Source organism: Melospiza melodia, chromosome 9, assembly GCF_035770615.1.
Source record: "Melospiza melodia melodia isolate bMelMel2 chromosome 9, bMelMel2.pri, whole genome shotgun sequence".
Taxonomy (NCBI): Eukaryota; Metazoa; Chordata; class Aves; order Passeriformes; family Passerellidae; genus Melospiza; species Melospiza melodia.
Window position 1 is genome coordinate 36093011 of NC_086202.1, and position 15343 is coordinate 36108353.

A 15343-nucleotide genomic window follows, 5' to 3' on the forward strand; every position below is an offset into this window, starting at 1 on the left:
TCTTTTATTTTCCTCTTAGGCAGTTTTCATCTAATTTTCTGCTCCATCCAGCAGGCAGGCTTTCCCCCCTCAAAATGACTGTGGCAGCCTAAGCTGGTCTTTGCTGAGCCAGAAGCCTGATCCAGCAGGAAGCAGCAAGTGGGATTCTTATGGAGCATTACCCTGCCTCTCCAAAAAGCCAGGCATCACCTTCTCCCAGCCCACGGGGCTGGGTGGAGTCAAAAATCCACCCAAAGGGGCCTTGTAGCCCCTTCTTGCTCCCAGTGTCCTCAAAGCACCGCGCTGGAGAGGAGCCCTGGGAGGGCTGTGGGACGGACGGACGGACGGACGGACGGACGGATGGATGGAAGGATGCCCCTGGCCAAAACAGCGGCGGCTGTGATGGAAACCAGAAGCCTTGTGGTCTGTGAGCCTGACAGCCTTCCCAAGGCATGCAGAGCATTGCTGGCACGCCTGCATGTCCCAGGCAAAAAAACAACCCCAAATCCTCTGAACTGGTGAATTTCAGCAGCACAGGACCAGCAAGCCCCACAGCTCCTCGGAGCCGAGCACAGCACGGATTACTCTGAGCAGATATTAAAAACCACACTTGAAAAAGGCAGAAAAGCCATCTATTTTTGACCTGCTCTGTGTTTAGGACCAGTGTTACTCAAGGTTTTAGCTGAACAGAGCTGAACCTGTGGCTTTCCCTGCTCCCTATCCCTGAGGATCCCTCCCCGTCGGCTGCGACCCCATCGGCAAAGCCGGCGTGTGGGTTTTTCCATCCCCAGCAGGACCGGCCCCAACACGCCCCACACTCCCGGGGTTTTGCTATAAACTACAAAGGAACCTGCCCAATTTGCCCCGGTTTGCATAACCAGTTTATCCCAAGCATTTGTTTTAAAAGCTCAGCTCTGGTTAGTCACTGCTCAGCCCAAGCAAAACCCAACCCTCTTCTTGGCTTTTGGATCTTGCTTTTCCAGCTTTGGGCACAGCCAGCATTTTTATCTTGGTTTATAAATTTTAGAAATATGAAATAAGTGCCTTGATGCCTTGTTTTATATATACACACACATATATATCATATGTATTTTATATATATTGGGGTATCCAAAGGATCCACAAGCCAGGATAGGGATTAGCCACGAGGCTCTAACTCCTTAAATCCAAACCGAGTCATTCACCAGTAGCAAACCATAAAGCAGAGACACACATGAAAAAAAAAAAAAAAAGAAAAGAGGGAATGAAAAGGGGGAGGAAAAGAGTTTTATAGCCCTTGGCAGCCCACACCCCACTCCATCACACTCAGGATCCCAGTCACCCGAGCAGCTCCCCAGCCAAATCCCCTCTCCTGTAACAAATCCCGTTAGTGCCGACGCCGGAGCGCGGAAGGAGGCGCTTGCAAGGCTCTGGCTGCAGAAAAGCAGCCAAAATGATGTGCAGGAGAATCAGACATCCTGCAGGAAAACCTGCTTCCACAACTGAGTCAGCACCTCCTCCTAAAGACAGGGGAGGATGGCAGGAATTGCAGGCCTGCGGGACGTGCTTGGATGGAGCTGGCAGGGGAGCCCCAAGTGCCACCTCCTCTTCCTCTCTCCAGCCCAGAGTGGCCCCAGGAATGACAATATGCACCCAGCAGTGACACCACGTCACTAAATGCCCCAAAACACAGACAGATGGAACTCAGGGGAGAGGGAGCCCAGGGAGCAGGGTAGGGATGCCACAGACCCAGCCAGGAGCTGGGAGCTCTAGGAACAGCTAAATCCCAGCCTAATTCAGATTTCCAGCAATGTTTGACCCACTCTGTGAAGATGGCCCCCAGCCAGGGCCCAGACAGCAGAAGAGACAGGACATTTAAGCTTCTCCAAGATAAGGTGGCAGAGAAAACCCTTCCACGAACCCCTTCTCCAGCTCAGCGTCCCAGACCGCTGATTACTTCTAATTGCTGTGTAATTGGACTCTGGGAGCCATGCTTTCATTTTAAGCCTGTCTCTACATTTCACATCTGTCAAAGGGGGAAAGAAAAACCTTCAAAAGTAATATTCCAGTGCAGGAACACCGTAGCACCCTCCAGCAACTGCCAAACCAGCCGTGGCAGCAGGGAGGCAAAGGCTGCACCCCTTGTTTGGGATAAACAGGGGTGGAGGGAGGCGCTGGATCCCACACCTGGGCAGCGGCCACCCCAAAGGCAGCAGCGGCCCCGGGGCAGAGAGCACGGCCACATTGCAGGATCCTCCCTGAGACCAGCACTAATTACTGCCCTGGCTTGCAGGGCCCGGCAAAGCCCTCAGAGATGCCCCTCCAGGTGAGGGTGGGGACGCTTGCTCGGCTCCACGGACGAAACGAAAAGCAGGCAGCAGACCGCAATTTTTTTTCCTCTCTCTTTCTTTTTTTTTTTTTTTTTTTTTTTTTTGGTTGTTTTAAATAGCAACCACGTTCTGGCTGCTGGAAAACACCCTCCCTTCTGTTCTCCAAGCCAACCCAAACAGATGGAGCCAATAAGGCAGCCGGGTGATGGCGTGGGATGGGGACAGCCCATGGGAGAGCAGCCCCTGCTCACAGACCCCAAAAGGGGAAGCCAGACCCTCTGAAGATGGGAGGGAAGCACAGCCCATCAAGCCAGTGGAAGAACTTTGCTTCATCCATCTCCACTAAACCCTCCACAGCCCTGGTATGAATCATGGAAGTTTAAAAACACCTTCAGGATCACTGAGTCCAAGCTTTGACCGAACACCACCTTGTCAGCAATGGGATTATTCTCCATCCCGATTGCTCCAGTCCTCCAGCTAGCAGTCAGCAGGAATTACAGTTCCCAGACACCATGGGAGGGAGTCCACTGGAGGGTCAGTGAAACCAAGTCTTCACCTCATGCCTTCAGCCACTGCTGTGGATGCCCTCATGTGTGCCCTGAACCTCACAGCCTGGAGAGCTCTGAGGACACTGCTGCATCCCAGGCGTGTCCCTCCTCCCAGGAATGTGTCCTGAGGAATTCCTGGGCTCTGCAACCTCCTGCCTAAGGAGAACTCCCACGCTGCACAGTGCAACACAGCCCTTCTAATAGCCTCACACCTCTGCAAGGCACCCGGCAGGGAAGCCTGGATTTGGCTGGCAGTGTCCCATCCCTCCGTCCTGCATCCACCCCAGGAGGGGCAGGTACACCCAGGAGTACATCCAGCCCAAACTGCCCCGTTTTAGTGGCTAAATGGGACCTGTAGAGGCATTTAAATGCTGTTCATGTGGCAAAGGGGTCACTTCCATGGCAGTGGCAGCTCCTGAGGAGGACAGGAGCCCCATAAAAGGAAAGACTCACAAAGCAACAGCAGGACAAAGTCTGGGTGCACAGAACCTTGCTCTCATCTCCCATCACTGAAGAACCACCACATCTCTCTCCATACAGCTCCGACAGGGAGGGATGCCTGGTGAGGAGCACCAGGGTGCCTTCCAGGAAGGAGCACTCCCCATCTCCCACCCACGTTTTACCTGCACAGCCTTTGGCTCAACACATCAAGGCGTGCTGCACCTCATGCCTAGCACAAGACAAAGCACCCAAAAATGATGTCACATGCAGCAACATCAGCTCCAAGAGCACTTCCCTACCTCCACAGAAGCTTTTTTTCCACTCCCCACACCTCTTCCTAGCATTCTGTACCATCCTGTACCTGCAGGGATCCTGAACATCATGCCCGCAGAGCCCCCAAGCCCACCCATCTTAGATGTCCTGGGCTCTCCCTGCATTCAAGAGGGAGGCAGATGGATCTAATAGGCATTAAACGTCCCAAAATGAGATTTTCCACGCTCTTTCAAAGGGAAACAATCCCCCAGCTCTCGCACTGCGTGCAGGCTTGCGAAGGAGGGGAGCAAAGGTTATTCATGGGGTCTTGAAGCAAACCACACTGGCAGGACCCCCCGGAAGCAGGAGAGGTGCCGGGATGTGACTTTTGTGTCTGGCTCTGCCACAACTGGGCTGACAGCCTGTGCTCACAGCCCTGGGGATTCCAGCTGGGAAGGGATCACTCGTGGTACAAACCAGCCCTTTTCCTCCTCCTTTGCTATTCCCAAAAGATGTGGGAATAACTTGGGGAGAGAAGCGAGGGCACCTGTGCTGTAGTGTGTGTGTGCACACAGGTATCACACAAAACGCTCCCCAAATCCATAAGGTCTTCTTGCTTTCCTGAAAGGGACTTGCTTCCCTGGAGAAAGGGACAGCCCAGACCTTGAATTCCAGGACAGAAGAGCTCTGCTCACTTGTATATTACTACTCTTCAGTAATAATATAAGCAGTGAGTGTCTCAACTCACGCCCTTCACCTCCCAGAGCATAAAAAACAACAACAAACAACACAACACACCAGCACTGCCTTGAACTTACACAGCAAGCAAGGCCAAACAGGAAAAATAGCTCAAAACCATTTGATTTTTAAATGCTGGGGGACTGTGTCAGCCACATCCACTCAGACCAAGCAGTGGGATGCAGCTCCTGATTTATATTTCACTTGGATAAACACAAGTGCCATGGTCACAGGCCAATTTTGGGCCTCCAGTGCCACTGCCATCCCCATGCTCGTATCCCACGTGGCTTCACAGCCATTCCCAAGGCTTGGGACCTGGTGATTCCTCCTCATTGCAGCAAGGAATTAGCTGAAAAGGGGATGTTTCACTAAACAAGTGAGAGTTTGCTATCAATCCCCAGCAGAAAGGGCCTGAAACATAAGAAGAGAGGACACTGAGGCCTCCAAGGATGCTCCAGCCAGGCAGGCAGGGGAAGGAGCCTGGCAAAGCCCATGGGAAGGTGGGAAGCAGAGCTCACACACCACACAAACACATTTTATTCCTCTCAGGCTGTAGCACACCTTGCCTCTGCCGAGCATGGTGGTGACACGGGGCTTGCTTTGCTTTCATCCTTCTTCCCTTTCTCCGCAGAGGAAGATTGGGCTGCCAGCAGAAACACAAACTTGTCACCACTGTCCCTTGACCAGGACACTCCCCCAGCCATCAGGAGTTTGGTTTAAAGCTTACAGCTCCAACACCCCCCCAGTTACACCAGTCAAGGAAGAGGCCCAGGTGTTCCCCACCAGCTCAGGTGTTTCACTACACACCTGACCAAGCTACACCCCACCTGTGTGGGTCTGGGGGAGCCCTCTGGAACGGAGATCAGCCTCCCTAAGAGTGGAAGAAGCCAGCCCAGGCAGGAGGGAGCAGAGGAGACCCGGGCTGAGGCAGGGAGGGACTCGCAGGAGATTAAAGGCAGAGTGCAGGACACGCTGGAGCAAGCCCCGTGCTAAATAATTCCTGCTTCCCTTCCCTTTCCTCGTTTTCCAGCGTGGCTTCACCCAGCTTTTCCCAGCCTGGCTGCCGTTTGATCTCTGCCTTTCCCTCAGCAGAGGTGCTGAGCCCAATAAAAATTTAAAAAATTTTTTAAAAAGAGGTTGAGCCCCTTTAAAAAAAAAAAAAAAAAAAAAAAAAAAAAAGGCAAATAGGAGAGGGATGGAAAAAAAAAATCCCCTAAAAATCCAAGCTCAGCAAACACGTGGTTGCTACCAGCCCAGCCCAGCGGTTTGGGATGGGGAACGGGCTCCGGAGGAGGAGGAGGAGGAGGAGACGGCAGCAGCAGCAGCAGCAGCTCTTCCCCTGGCTGAGGAGCAGGTCTGGGGCTGCCAGCCCAGCGCATTCCTGTGCCGTGAGTCAGGCCTCCGAGAAACCAGGAGGCTTCAAAAATGATTCCTGGTGCAGCAGCCTTGGGGATGCTTTGCTCTGGGCTGCCCCGTCAGAGGGCAGAAATGCTTTATTTATTTACCCCAGCTGGGACCCTGAGGAACAGCATCACCCTCTGTGCAGGGAGAAGAACACAGCAAGCCCACACTCCAGAAGTGAGATTTTTACTGAGTAAAAATGCAGCCAGGCCTGCAGGGATAGAGAGGGAGAAGTCATGGAGGGTTCCTGAGGGGGCTTAGCCAGCCAGGCCTCCGGGCTGCCACTGAAACAGGTCCTGGGGAGGGACCTCACCACCATGCTCAGCAGAGGCAGGGTGTCCTACAGCCTGAGAGGAATAAAATGTGTTTGTCTGGTGTGTGAGCTCTGCTTCCCACCTTCCCATGGGCTGTGCCAGGCCTCCTTCCTTTGCCTGCAGGGCTGGAGCATCCTTGGAGGCCTCGGTGTCTTCTCTTCTTATATTTCAGCCCCTCTCTGCTGGGGACTGATGGCCAAATTCTTACTTGGTGTGAAACCAGACATCAGAGCAGCTTTCTGGGCTTTTTTTCTGGGATTTCTCTGCCTCTCCCAAGCCAGAGCTGTTCATTCCCAGCCCTAGTGCAGCCCCAGTGCAGGTCACACAGGATTTGCTCCGGCCCAGTGTGAGGGCAGACATCACTTGGAAGCTGCTGGTTCACCACAAAGGCTCTGCTTTTTGGATACACAGCTCACACAACATCTCCTTAAGCTCTGGCAGAGCCAGGGAAGGATCACCCAGGCTCCCCTCAGCCCAAGGTGAATTCCCAGCCCCAGTGCAGGTAACACAGGATTTGCTCTGGCCTAGTGTGAGGGGAGACATCACTCAGAAGCTGCTGGTTCACTGATTCTGGGAAACCACAAGGGCTCTGCTTTTTGGATACACACCTCACATTACATTTCCTTAAGCTCTAGCAGAGCCAGGGAAGAATTGCCCACGCTCCCTTCAGCCCAAGGTGAGGGATCACCCAGGCTCCCCTCAGCCCAGGGTGAATTCCCAGCCCCAGTGCAGGTCACACAGGATTTGCTCCGGCCCAGTGTGAGGGCAGACATCATTTGGAAGCTGCTGGTTCACCACAAAGGCTCTGGTTTTGGTGAAACAACTCACACAACGTTTCATTAAGCTCTGGCAGAGCCAGGGAAGGATCACCCCGGCTCCCTTCAGCCCAAGCTGAATTCCCAGCCCCAGTGCAGGTCACACAGGATTTGCTCTGGCCTAGTGTGAGGGGAGACATCACTCAGAAGCTGCTGGTTCACCACAAAGGCTCTGCTTTTGGGAGATACAGCTCACACAATGCTTCATTAAGCTCTGGCAGAGCCAGGGAAGGATCACCCAGGCTCCCCTCAGCCCAGGGTGAACAGAAGGGAGTCACAGACTGGTTTGGGTTGGAAGGACGTTAAAGTTCATCTCATTTCAGCCCCACTGCCACGGACAGGGACACCTTGCACTGGACAAGGACCCAATCCCACCTGGCCTTGAACACTTCCAGGAGGGATATTTTAAGGAGATCGATGCCTCCTGGAAGTGTTCAGCAGACCCAGATGCCCTGCACAGAGCCCAGCATCCCAAGGGCCAGGGCTGTGTCAGCTCGGTGCCACCGTGCTCTGACTCACAGGCAGGGGTGGCTTGCACAATACAACTGATTACAGCAAATTACAGCTCTGCAGATTATGGAAAACCAAAACTGGAGCCGGTGGGCCTCCAACTGCCACAGAGGAGCTGATGGCAGCCACTGCAGGCTCAGGCATCCCTTGCACCCCTGTTAATCCCTCCTTCCCTCGGGTGGGATGGCAGGAATGGGGCAGAGGGAAGGGGCTGATGATTTATCTGCCCCCCAGCCCTCCCAGGAAATGTTTTCACTCACATTGGCATCGCTAAAGCTGGGAAGATACAAATGAATAGGAAACAGCAGGAACCTGTGGCTTTTTGGGCACCAACATCTGCTGTAATGAACTCCTCAGACTCCACACAGCCCCTCTGTCCTCACCTCACAGCATTCCTGGCCTGGCACTGGCCTGCCAGCCTGGCTTTGCCCAGCTCAGGACTCTTCAAAAACACCACAGGGCTGCCAGGATTATCCCAATGGGAGGGAGAAAGCCATGGGGATGCCACTGCTGGAAATGGAAGGGAAGCAGAGCGCCTTGCAGCATTTGGCTCACTTAACTGACCCAAAATACAGATCTGGTTTTTATATATTTATATATCTATAATTCCTGTTGGACTAGGACAGGGATGGAAAGGGAATCAGCATCTACAGCACCCCAGGGACCCAGGGGACCCTACAGAGATGAAGGACACAGCTGAACCCTCCAAGCTCCTTACAGGGTCAGCTTTTGCTTTCTAAGCAGAGTAAATGCAAGCTGGATTTCCTCCCTGCCCCCTACAACTACCATTTCCAAGTGATTCTGCCCCCTCCAAAGCAGTCTTTTTCCGTTTCTCTCCTTTTTTGTGGCTGTTGTTCCAGTATTTCCCTCTGCTGCTATCACACACAGAGAGCACCGGCTTCTAAAGAAGAGAGAGAGGGCTCCACTACAAAGCAGCTGAAGGAGAAGGAGATAAAAAACCCCAAGCAGATCCTTCCACACACCCCTGTCCTCAAGCCTCCACCTCCAAAGGGCAGGATTTGATAGGCAACAGGTCCAGGAGCATTATTTTTTGCCCAGCCATCTGCTCAGGCTGGCAGCAGCAGGCAGGCAGCCTCCTGCCACCCATGTCCCCATGCTGCTGGGGGACAGCAGTGCTGCTGTCCCCCCTCCACCCCCTGCCCTGGGTGTTCTCCTGCTGCTGGCAGGGCAGAAGGATGGAAGGATGCTCCTTCAGCAGGATGACAGCTGTCCAAAAACACCTTTGTCAGCTGAGTCCCCACCTCCAGGGTCACCCTCTGGATTTCAGCTGCTCTCCCACAGCCTCGGGAAAGACCCTCAAGCAAGCTCCAAATCCTCACCCCAAATTGTTTTCCTACCCACAGGAGCAGGATGAAGCCTGCAGAGCAGCCTGGCAGGCAATGCCCCAGGGTCAGGGACACGCTGGGAGCTGGGTTCTCTCACCCAGCAGCGCTCCTGGGGATGGATGAGTGGACCAGATGCTTTCTGGCTTTCAAACTCCCATCCAAAACCACACTTCTACCCCCACACTGCAAAACCCGGCACAAACAACATGTGCATTCTTTGTTATTGAAAGAGAAAATTGTTTTCTGGGTGAAAACAATTCTGGGTGAAAACAATTCTGGGTAAAAACAATTCTGCCTCTCCCTAAAAGCCAGGCAGGGATGGGGAAGGGAGTGGATGATCACCAGGGCTGAGCACCCATCTCAGCTCCCTCCTCTGCACCATCACATGCCACCACTACACAACTCTCCTGGAGAAACACTAATTATAGCTCTCCAGCTAAAAACTTTATTATACACACACGTACATATGCCAGATTAGCAGCACAGTGCCTTGAGAGAGCTCCCCAGACTCAAACTGAGCCAGGTGGGTCAGGTTTAACTTGTTTTTTTCCTTCTCCATTCCCTCCCTCCCTCTCTCCCTCCCTCCTGCCCAGTTTTATTTCAACCCCTGCGTGAACTTGGCTCGCACAGAGGACAGAGCCAGGCACGAACACAGTGATAGCCCCCCAGTTCCCCTCAGCATCCACGGGAAGCTTGGCTAAACCCTGAGCAACAGCAGCCTGGTTAATCCAGCCCGGCTAATCCAGCCTGGCTAATCCAGCCCGGCTAATCCAGGCTTCCCAAAACCCCGGTGCTGTGCAGAGCCCCCGGGTCCCTCGCTGCCCATCCCCACGGCACCGCTGCCAGCTCTCAAACCTCTCCCTTGCCACCGAGGCAGAGAGTTCCTTCTGGCAGGAGGACGCTGCTGCAGCAAGGTCCGGGCCCCTGGAGAAGTCAATAGTGCCGTTCCTGTTCCCCATTTGCCGAAACACACTGGATCTTTGTGCGGCGGAGGCGGAAAAAATATTAATCTAATTAGACTCCCTCCCTGAAAAATTCCTCGTCACCTTAATTACGCTTCAGAAAAGAAGGCTTGGTTCATTTTCCTAGAAAATCAGCTCGTCAGGAGACGCTTTCAACTCCTTAACAAGAGCGATCTGTGCTTCGCGACGCGTCCTCAAACCCTCGCAGCCGGGAGCTGCGGGCGGCGACAGATCCCGAATTCCCGGCGGGATAACGACCTTGCCCGACACGCTCACGGGCTCTGCCAGCCTCCAGAAAAACCATCAAACTTTACAGGGCTGCCCTTCCGAGCCCTGCACTCGAGCACACCTTTTTACACGCGGAGAGTAAACGCGGGCGGCTGTGCTCTGCCACCGCCGGAGGATGACAAAGGACAAAGTGCCGAGGATGTCCAGGAGTTGTGGAGTGGATGTAGGGGGGGGAAATACGGAGGAAAGGCTGAGTTTGATGGCAGGAGTCCTAACGAGAGAGGGCAGCAGGAGAGACGTGCCTCTGTTTCTCGTCTGTGGCAGGGATTGCTAACGGAAGGGCTGGATTTAAGCGCATCTCAATCACAAGATTGGGCTGCGCACAGGAAACTTTGAACAGCCATAGGGAAAAGACCACTCGGCTGCCCGGCCATCAGTCGCTCAGCTTATAAAAATGCAGATTTAACAATAATAATAATCGGTAAAAAAAAAAATCAAAAAATCCAGGCTGAATAGTTACTTATTTGACCTGCCGGGGAAATCACAGCCGGCGCTACTACAAAACAGGGCTGGGTTTGTTTTGCTTTTGCCAAGAAAAATAAATATATATATATACACACAGAGACAGAGAGAAATATAAGGAAGCGGCACGATGAGGCGGGCAGGGAGCGGCGCTGGCAGCTCGCATCGCCCGGAGCATCTCCCCCGGAGCGGGGAGCGCTGCCAGCAGCCCCGTATCCCCCCGGAGCATCCCCCCGGAGCATCGGAGCGGGGAGCGCTGCCAGCCCCGCATCCCCCGCGGAGCATCCCCGAGGAGCAGGGAGCGCTGCCACCCAGCGCATCATCCCCCGCGGGCCGGAGCATCCCCCTGCCAGCATCATCCTCCCCTGGAGCATCCCCCCGCCACCTTTACGTTAAAGAAATAAAAACACCAACTCGGCGTCCTAAAGCCGGGCACCTCAACCGCAGCGAACTTTTTAGGGGGGATGCCGCCCACCGCAGAGCCCCCCAAAGTTGTGCCCTCCCTTACCTGCGGCGGCCAGCGCCCGGCGGAGCAGCAGCGCGGGGAGGAAGAAGGAGAGGAGGAGGAGGAGGAGGGAGGGCGGCGGCATGGCGGCGGCGGCAGCGGGATCGGCGGCGGCACCGGGAGCGGAGCGCTGCCCGCCCGCCTCGCCACACTGCCGGGCTGCCCGGCGCCGGGCGGGGCGGGCCGGGGCGGGCCGGGGCGGGCCCGGGGCGGGCTCTGCCGGCAGCGGAGCCCCGGCTCAGCCGCGCCCCGCCCGGCCCAGCCCGGGATGCGCGGGGCTGGCGCAGGCATCCCGGGCAATGGATGGATTCGTGGGGGGATGGATGGGTGGGAGCCGCCGTGCAGCGGGGCCGGCGGGCACCAGGGGGAGCCGCGCTACGCCAGCCGAGCCGGGACCCCCCGAGCCCCCCGCGGAAATTCTGTAAGGCGTGAGAGCAGCGTCCTGCCGCGCTCCTGGCACAGCGCCGGCAGCGGGCTGGGTTGGAAGGCACTGCCAGATCATCTCCTTCCTCCCAGCCCCGTCCAACCCGGCCTTGGGCACTTCCAGGGATGGGGCAAGCTTCTCTGGGCAACCTGTGCCAGGGCCTTACCTCCCTCACACCGAACAATTCCTTTGCAATACCCCCATCTAACCCTGCCCTGTTTCACTTTGAAGTCATCCCTCTTTGTCTTTCACCAAACACTCTTTTAAAAAGTCCCTCTCCATACCCCTTCCAAAAGTCCCTTCTTGTACCCCTCTTCTCACCTCCCCCCCCCCAAAAAATGGGCATTAAAACCCAGGCTGCAGGATGTACCTGCAGGAGCATAAAAATAACAGATGCAGACGCACACGAGTAATAAAAGATGAAATTCACACACTCAGGGAAGTATCCTGCAACTGCTTCTTGATATGTGGCCTTTGGGGTTTAAGGGGGGCTAATAAAAAGGATGGAGAGTGACTTTTTACTGGGGCACATAGTACAAGGACAGAGGAATGGTGTTCAACTGAAAGAGGAGAGGTTTAGAGGAGATGTGAGAAGGAATTTTTTCCCTGTGAGGGTGGGCAGGCCCCAGCACAGGGTGCCCAGAGAAACTGTGGCTTCCCCTGGATGTGTCCAAAGCCAGGTTGGACAGGACTTGGAGCAGCCTGGGATAGTGGAAAGTGTCCCTGCCCATGGCAGGGGTTTGCAACTGATGATCTTTAAGGTCCCTTCCAACCCAAACTGTTCCATGATATGCCCAAACTTCCGTCCTTGTAAAGAATTGCAAACAACCTCCCAGCTTTGCCAGCTTTGGTGGGGCTGCGATTTTCCAGCCACTGAGTCCCTCCTCAGAATGGGTTTAAACCCCACCCTGGCTCAGTGGAGGAAGGGAGGGAGGCCAAAAGGACTCAGCAATGCTTTTTTGGGGGAGAGAGAGACCCTCAAACTCAGCAGAGGCACATGCTCAGCAGAGTCTGCGCCATCAGAGTGCCAACCAGAGCTGCTCCACGGCCGCCTAGAAATGGTTAAAACATCCTGGGAACTGCTAACTAGTTTTAATTGCTGGCAGCTGCTCAGCTCCTCGGGCTAGGGCAGCGGGGGGAAGGCGCCCTGGCAGTAATTACAGCCTGTGCCTCGCTGCCAGCCCGGTGCAGCCGCGGCCGCGGCTTTGGCGCCGGAGCTCCACAGGCTCGGCGAGCTGCTCCAGCCACGGGCTGGATCCCAGGGCTCAGCCTGCCCCGAGCCTTCAGAGCCAGGGCAAACCCTGGCGGGATGCAGGGCTGTTCAGCTGGGGTGCTGCATGCAAGCTGCCACCCAAAAATGGAAACCCACCTTGCAGTGCAAACCCTGGCGGGATGCAGAAGCTGTTCCATCAGGGTGTTGCATGCAAGCTGCCACCCAAAAATGGAAACCCACCTTGCAGTGCAAACCCTGGCAGGATGCAGAAGCTGTTCCATTGCAGTGCTGCATGCAAGCTGCCACCCAAAAATGAAAATCCACCTTGGAGAACCTTGTGGACTTGTCATGAGCTCTTGCCAGTTAGCCAACCTAAAAGAAATGTTTGGGTGACTTTAGCTAATGCTTCAGGTTTGGATGTCTTATGTTTGTCCAACACGACCCCCAAGAAACCATTTTCCACCTGTTTGGTTGGTGCGCCAGTGGATGTTTGGCCACCCCAAAAGATACTCAAAAAGCTATACCAGGCACATTTATGGGATCATCCCCAAATAATCCTTGGATGCTGGTGGATGCATGGGAACAGTGGTTTCCTCACCTTTCCAAGGCATCTTCTGAGCCTCAGGAATTAGAGATCCTTGGCTCTATGTACATGTCAAATTCAATTATTGTGTCAAATTCAATTACACAAGGAAAGATCGATCTTTGGTTAAGGATGCTACTCCCTCTCACAGTATATTTAAAAATCAGACCTGCCACTGCCCAAGCTGCTTCTGCCACCCTCCCCCTCAGCCAGAGGCACCCCCAAAAACCAGGAAGAACTCAGGCCACCGGCACATCAGTTGGTGGTGCAGCTGCCTTGAGTACTACCTCGAGCATCCCACACTCGGCTGCACTTCAGCCGGTATTTACAGGGCAGTGGGACGTGCCAGAAAAGGCTGAAGAGCAGGAAAAAAAAAATTAAAAAATCTCATTTCCAGTTGCTGTCGAGGGAGTGAAGCCTGGAGAAGGGATGCACCTGATGCACACCCAGCAGTGCTGGCACTGGGGGGGTAAGAGCTCTGGGAAAATAAAGCAGGACAAAAAGGTGTTTTCCAGCTGGATCAGGCCAGATGAGGGCAATTTCAAAGTGAAGCAGAGTGTGGAAAACGAGCGAGAGGGGGTGGGTTAAACCGGGCAGCGTTTAAGGCAGTCTGGTATTCAAAATACGAATTAAAGCCATGCAAATGAAGGGTTCACTTACCCCCGTTGCACCATTTGAGAAAAATATGACATGACAAACTATCATTAAGGCAAAGGGCTGTTTTTCCTCCCAGGTGTTTACGCACTAGCCCCGGTTTTCCCTCTAATGGCCAGGCGTGAACGTGTCACTCACTCAGATTCCCGGCGCTGCAGGGCCGCTCCCAGCACCGAGCGGGGTGTGAGGAGCTGCACCGGGCGGGCTCCAGCCCAGAGGGGCTCAAGGGGAAGGGGATGGCACACGGAAAGGGCTCCAGGCAAAGGGAGGCGCTGCTCCCGCTCAGGGGTGCGGCAGGACCCGCTCATCCCACACCTGAGCAGAGAGCTCACCTGGCCGGACACTGGGGTCTCAGGCACAGGCAGGAGGAAGGGGGTGCATGAAAGCGTTAAAAAAGGTGGCAATCAGATGAATAATAAACAGAGGGAACTCCCAAAGCTTCGTCGGGAGGGGAGACAAAGACTCCCTTGTTCGGGATGCAAGGTCACGGCGCCCTTCAGCCCTGACCGCACCGTCATGGGAGGGGTGGGTCCTTTTCCCACCCAAACTTCCTTTGGAGGCAGAGCAGACCTGGGGTGGGCTGGAACATCCTCTGTGGATTCTTTTCAGACCTTGCTCTTCACTAAATACCTCTGGGATAAGGCTGGGCTTGCTGGCACCAACTTATCAAGACATCTTTACAGTACAAAGAAAATTTCAATCAGTGGGAAGGACAAAAAATTTATTTATTATTTTTAAAAGAGCTTGTTCTTTCAAGCCCTCAGACGTTATTTGCAGCTGTGGTCAGCGGGAAAGGCTGCAGCCAGGGGTAGCCAAAGGTGCTATTTTATTTGGGGGTTCAGAGGTCTTGGAGGCAATTTGCATGGCATTATCCATAGCTGTGCTATCGGGACAAACAGCCCTGCCTACCTAATCAGGCATTAGGAAGGAGAGAGCGCCTGAAGACCAGCACTCAGGGGAAAAAGAGGGGATGCACAGCAAAGCTGCTGATAGCATGGAGTTAAGGCATTGGGAAGGGCTTTCCTAGCATGGAAAAGCCTTGCAGAGAGCTCTGATTTCCCTGGCATGCTGCTGCCCCGATGCCCTGACACTGCCTCCCCACCAGCTCACCCTGCCACGTCTCCTCTTGCCCCACGGAAATCCTCTTCCCTCCTCTGGGAATGCAGCCAGGCTGAAATCCCTTTGCTGTTTGTAAAGAGGGGATTTTAACAGGCAGCTTGTTGTTACCAGGCACGAAGTAAACACTGAGTTAGCCGTGGTTCATTTCATTTTTTTTCCCCTACTGCTGACGATTTCCTCACCTGAGAGCTCTGGGAGCACCAGAGGAGGCTGCAGAAATTCCTGCTGACAGACCTGCTGCAAGGATGCTGTTCCTGCCATGGAGAAATCCTGGATGCTGCCTGGAAAGGACAAGGAATTTACTTCTCCACACAGGACAGAAAAAGGGTGGGAGGAGGACAGAGCAGGTTTTCCTGCAAAACGGGTGGAGCAGTGTATTTTGACAGGCAGGTTGTTGCTGGGGGACACCTGGGTCACCTAAGTGTGTCCCCTCAGTTTGCCAGGGCCAGCTCAAGGGGAGGCAGCATTTGAAACTGAAAG

At 54.4% G+C, this 15343-nt stretch overlaps 1 protein-coding gene across 2 annotated transcripts in view; it reads right to left on the reverse strand.

Annotated features, from left to right (window-relative positions):
- Positions 1-10978, reverse strand: part of UNC5B (unc-5 netrin receptor B) — a 59883-nt gene extending 48905 nt beyond the window's left edge. For both annotated transcript variants that reach the window (XM_063164252.1, XM_063164250.1), the window contains exon 1: positions 10874-10978. In XM_063164252.1, the coding sequence (XP_063020322.1) occupies positions 10874-10955 (82 nt within the window). In that variant the 5' untranslated portion in view covers positions 10956-10978. The remainder of the gene's footprint in view (positions 1-10873) is intronic.
- Between the last annotated feature and the right edge of the window lie 4365 nt (positions 10979-15343).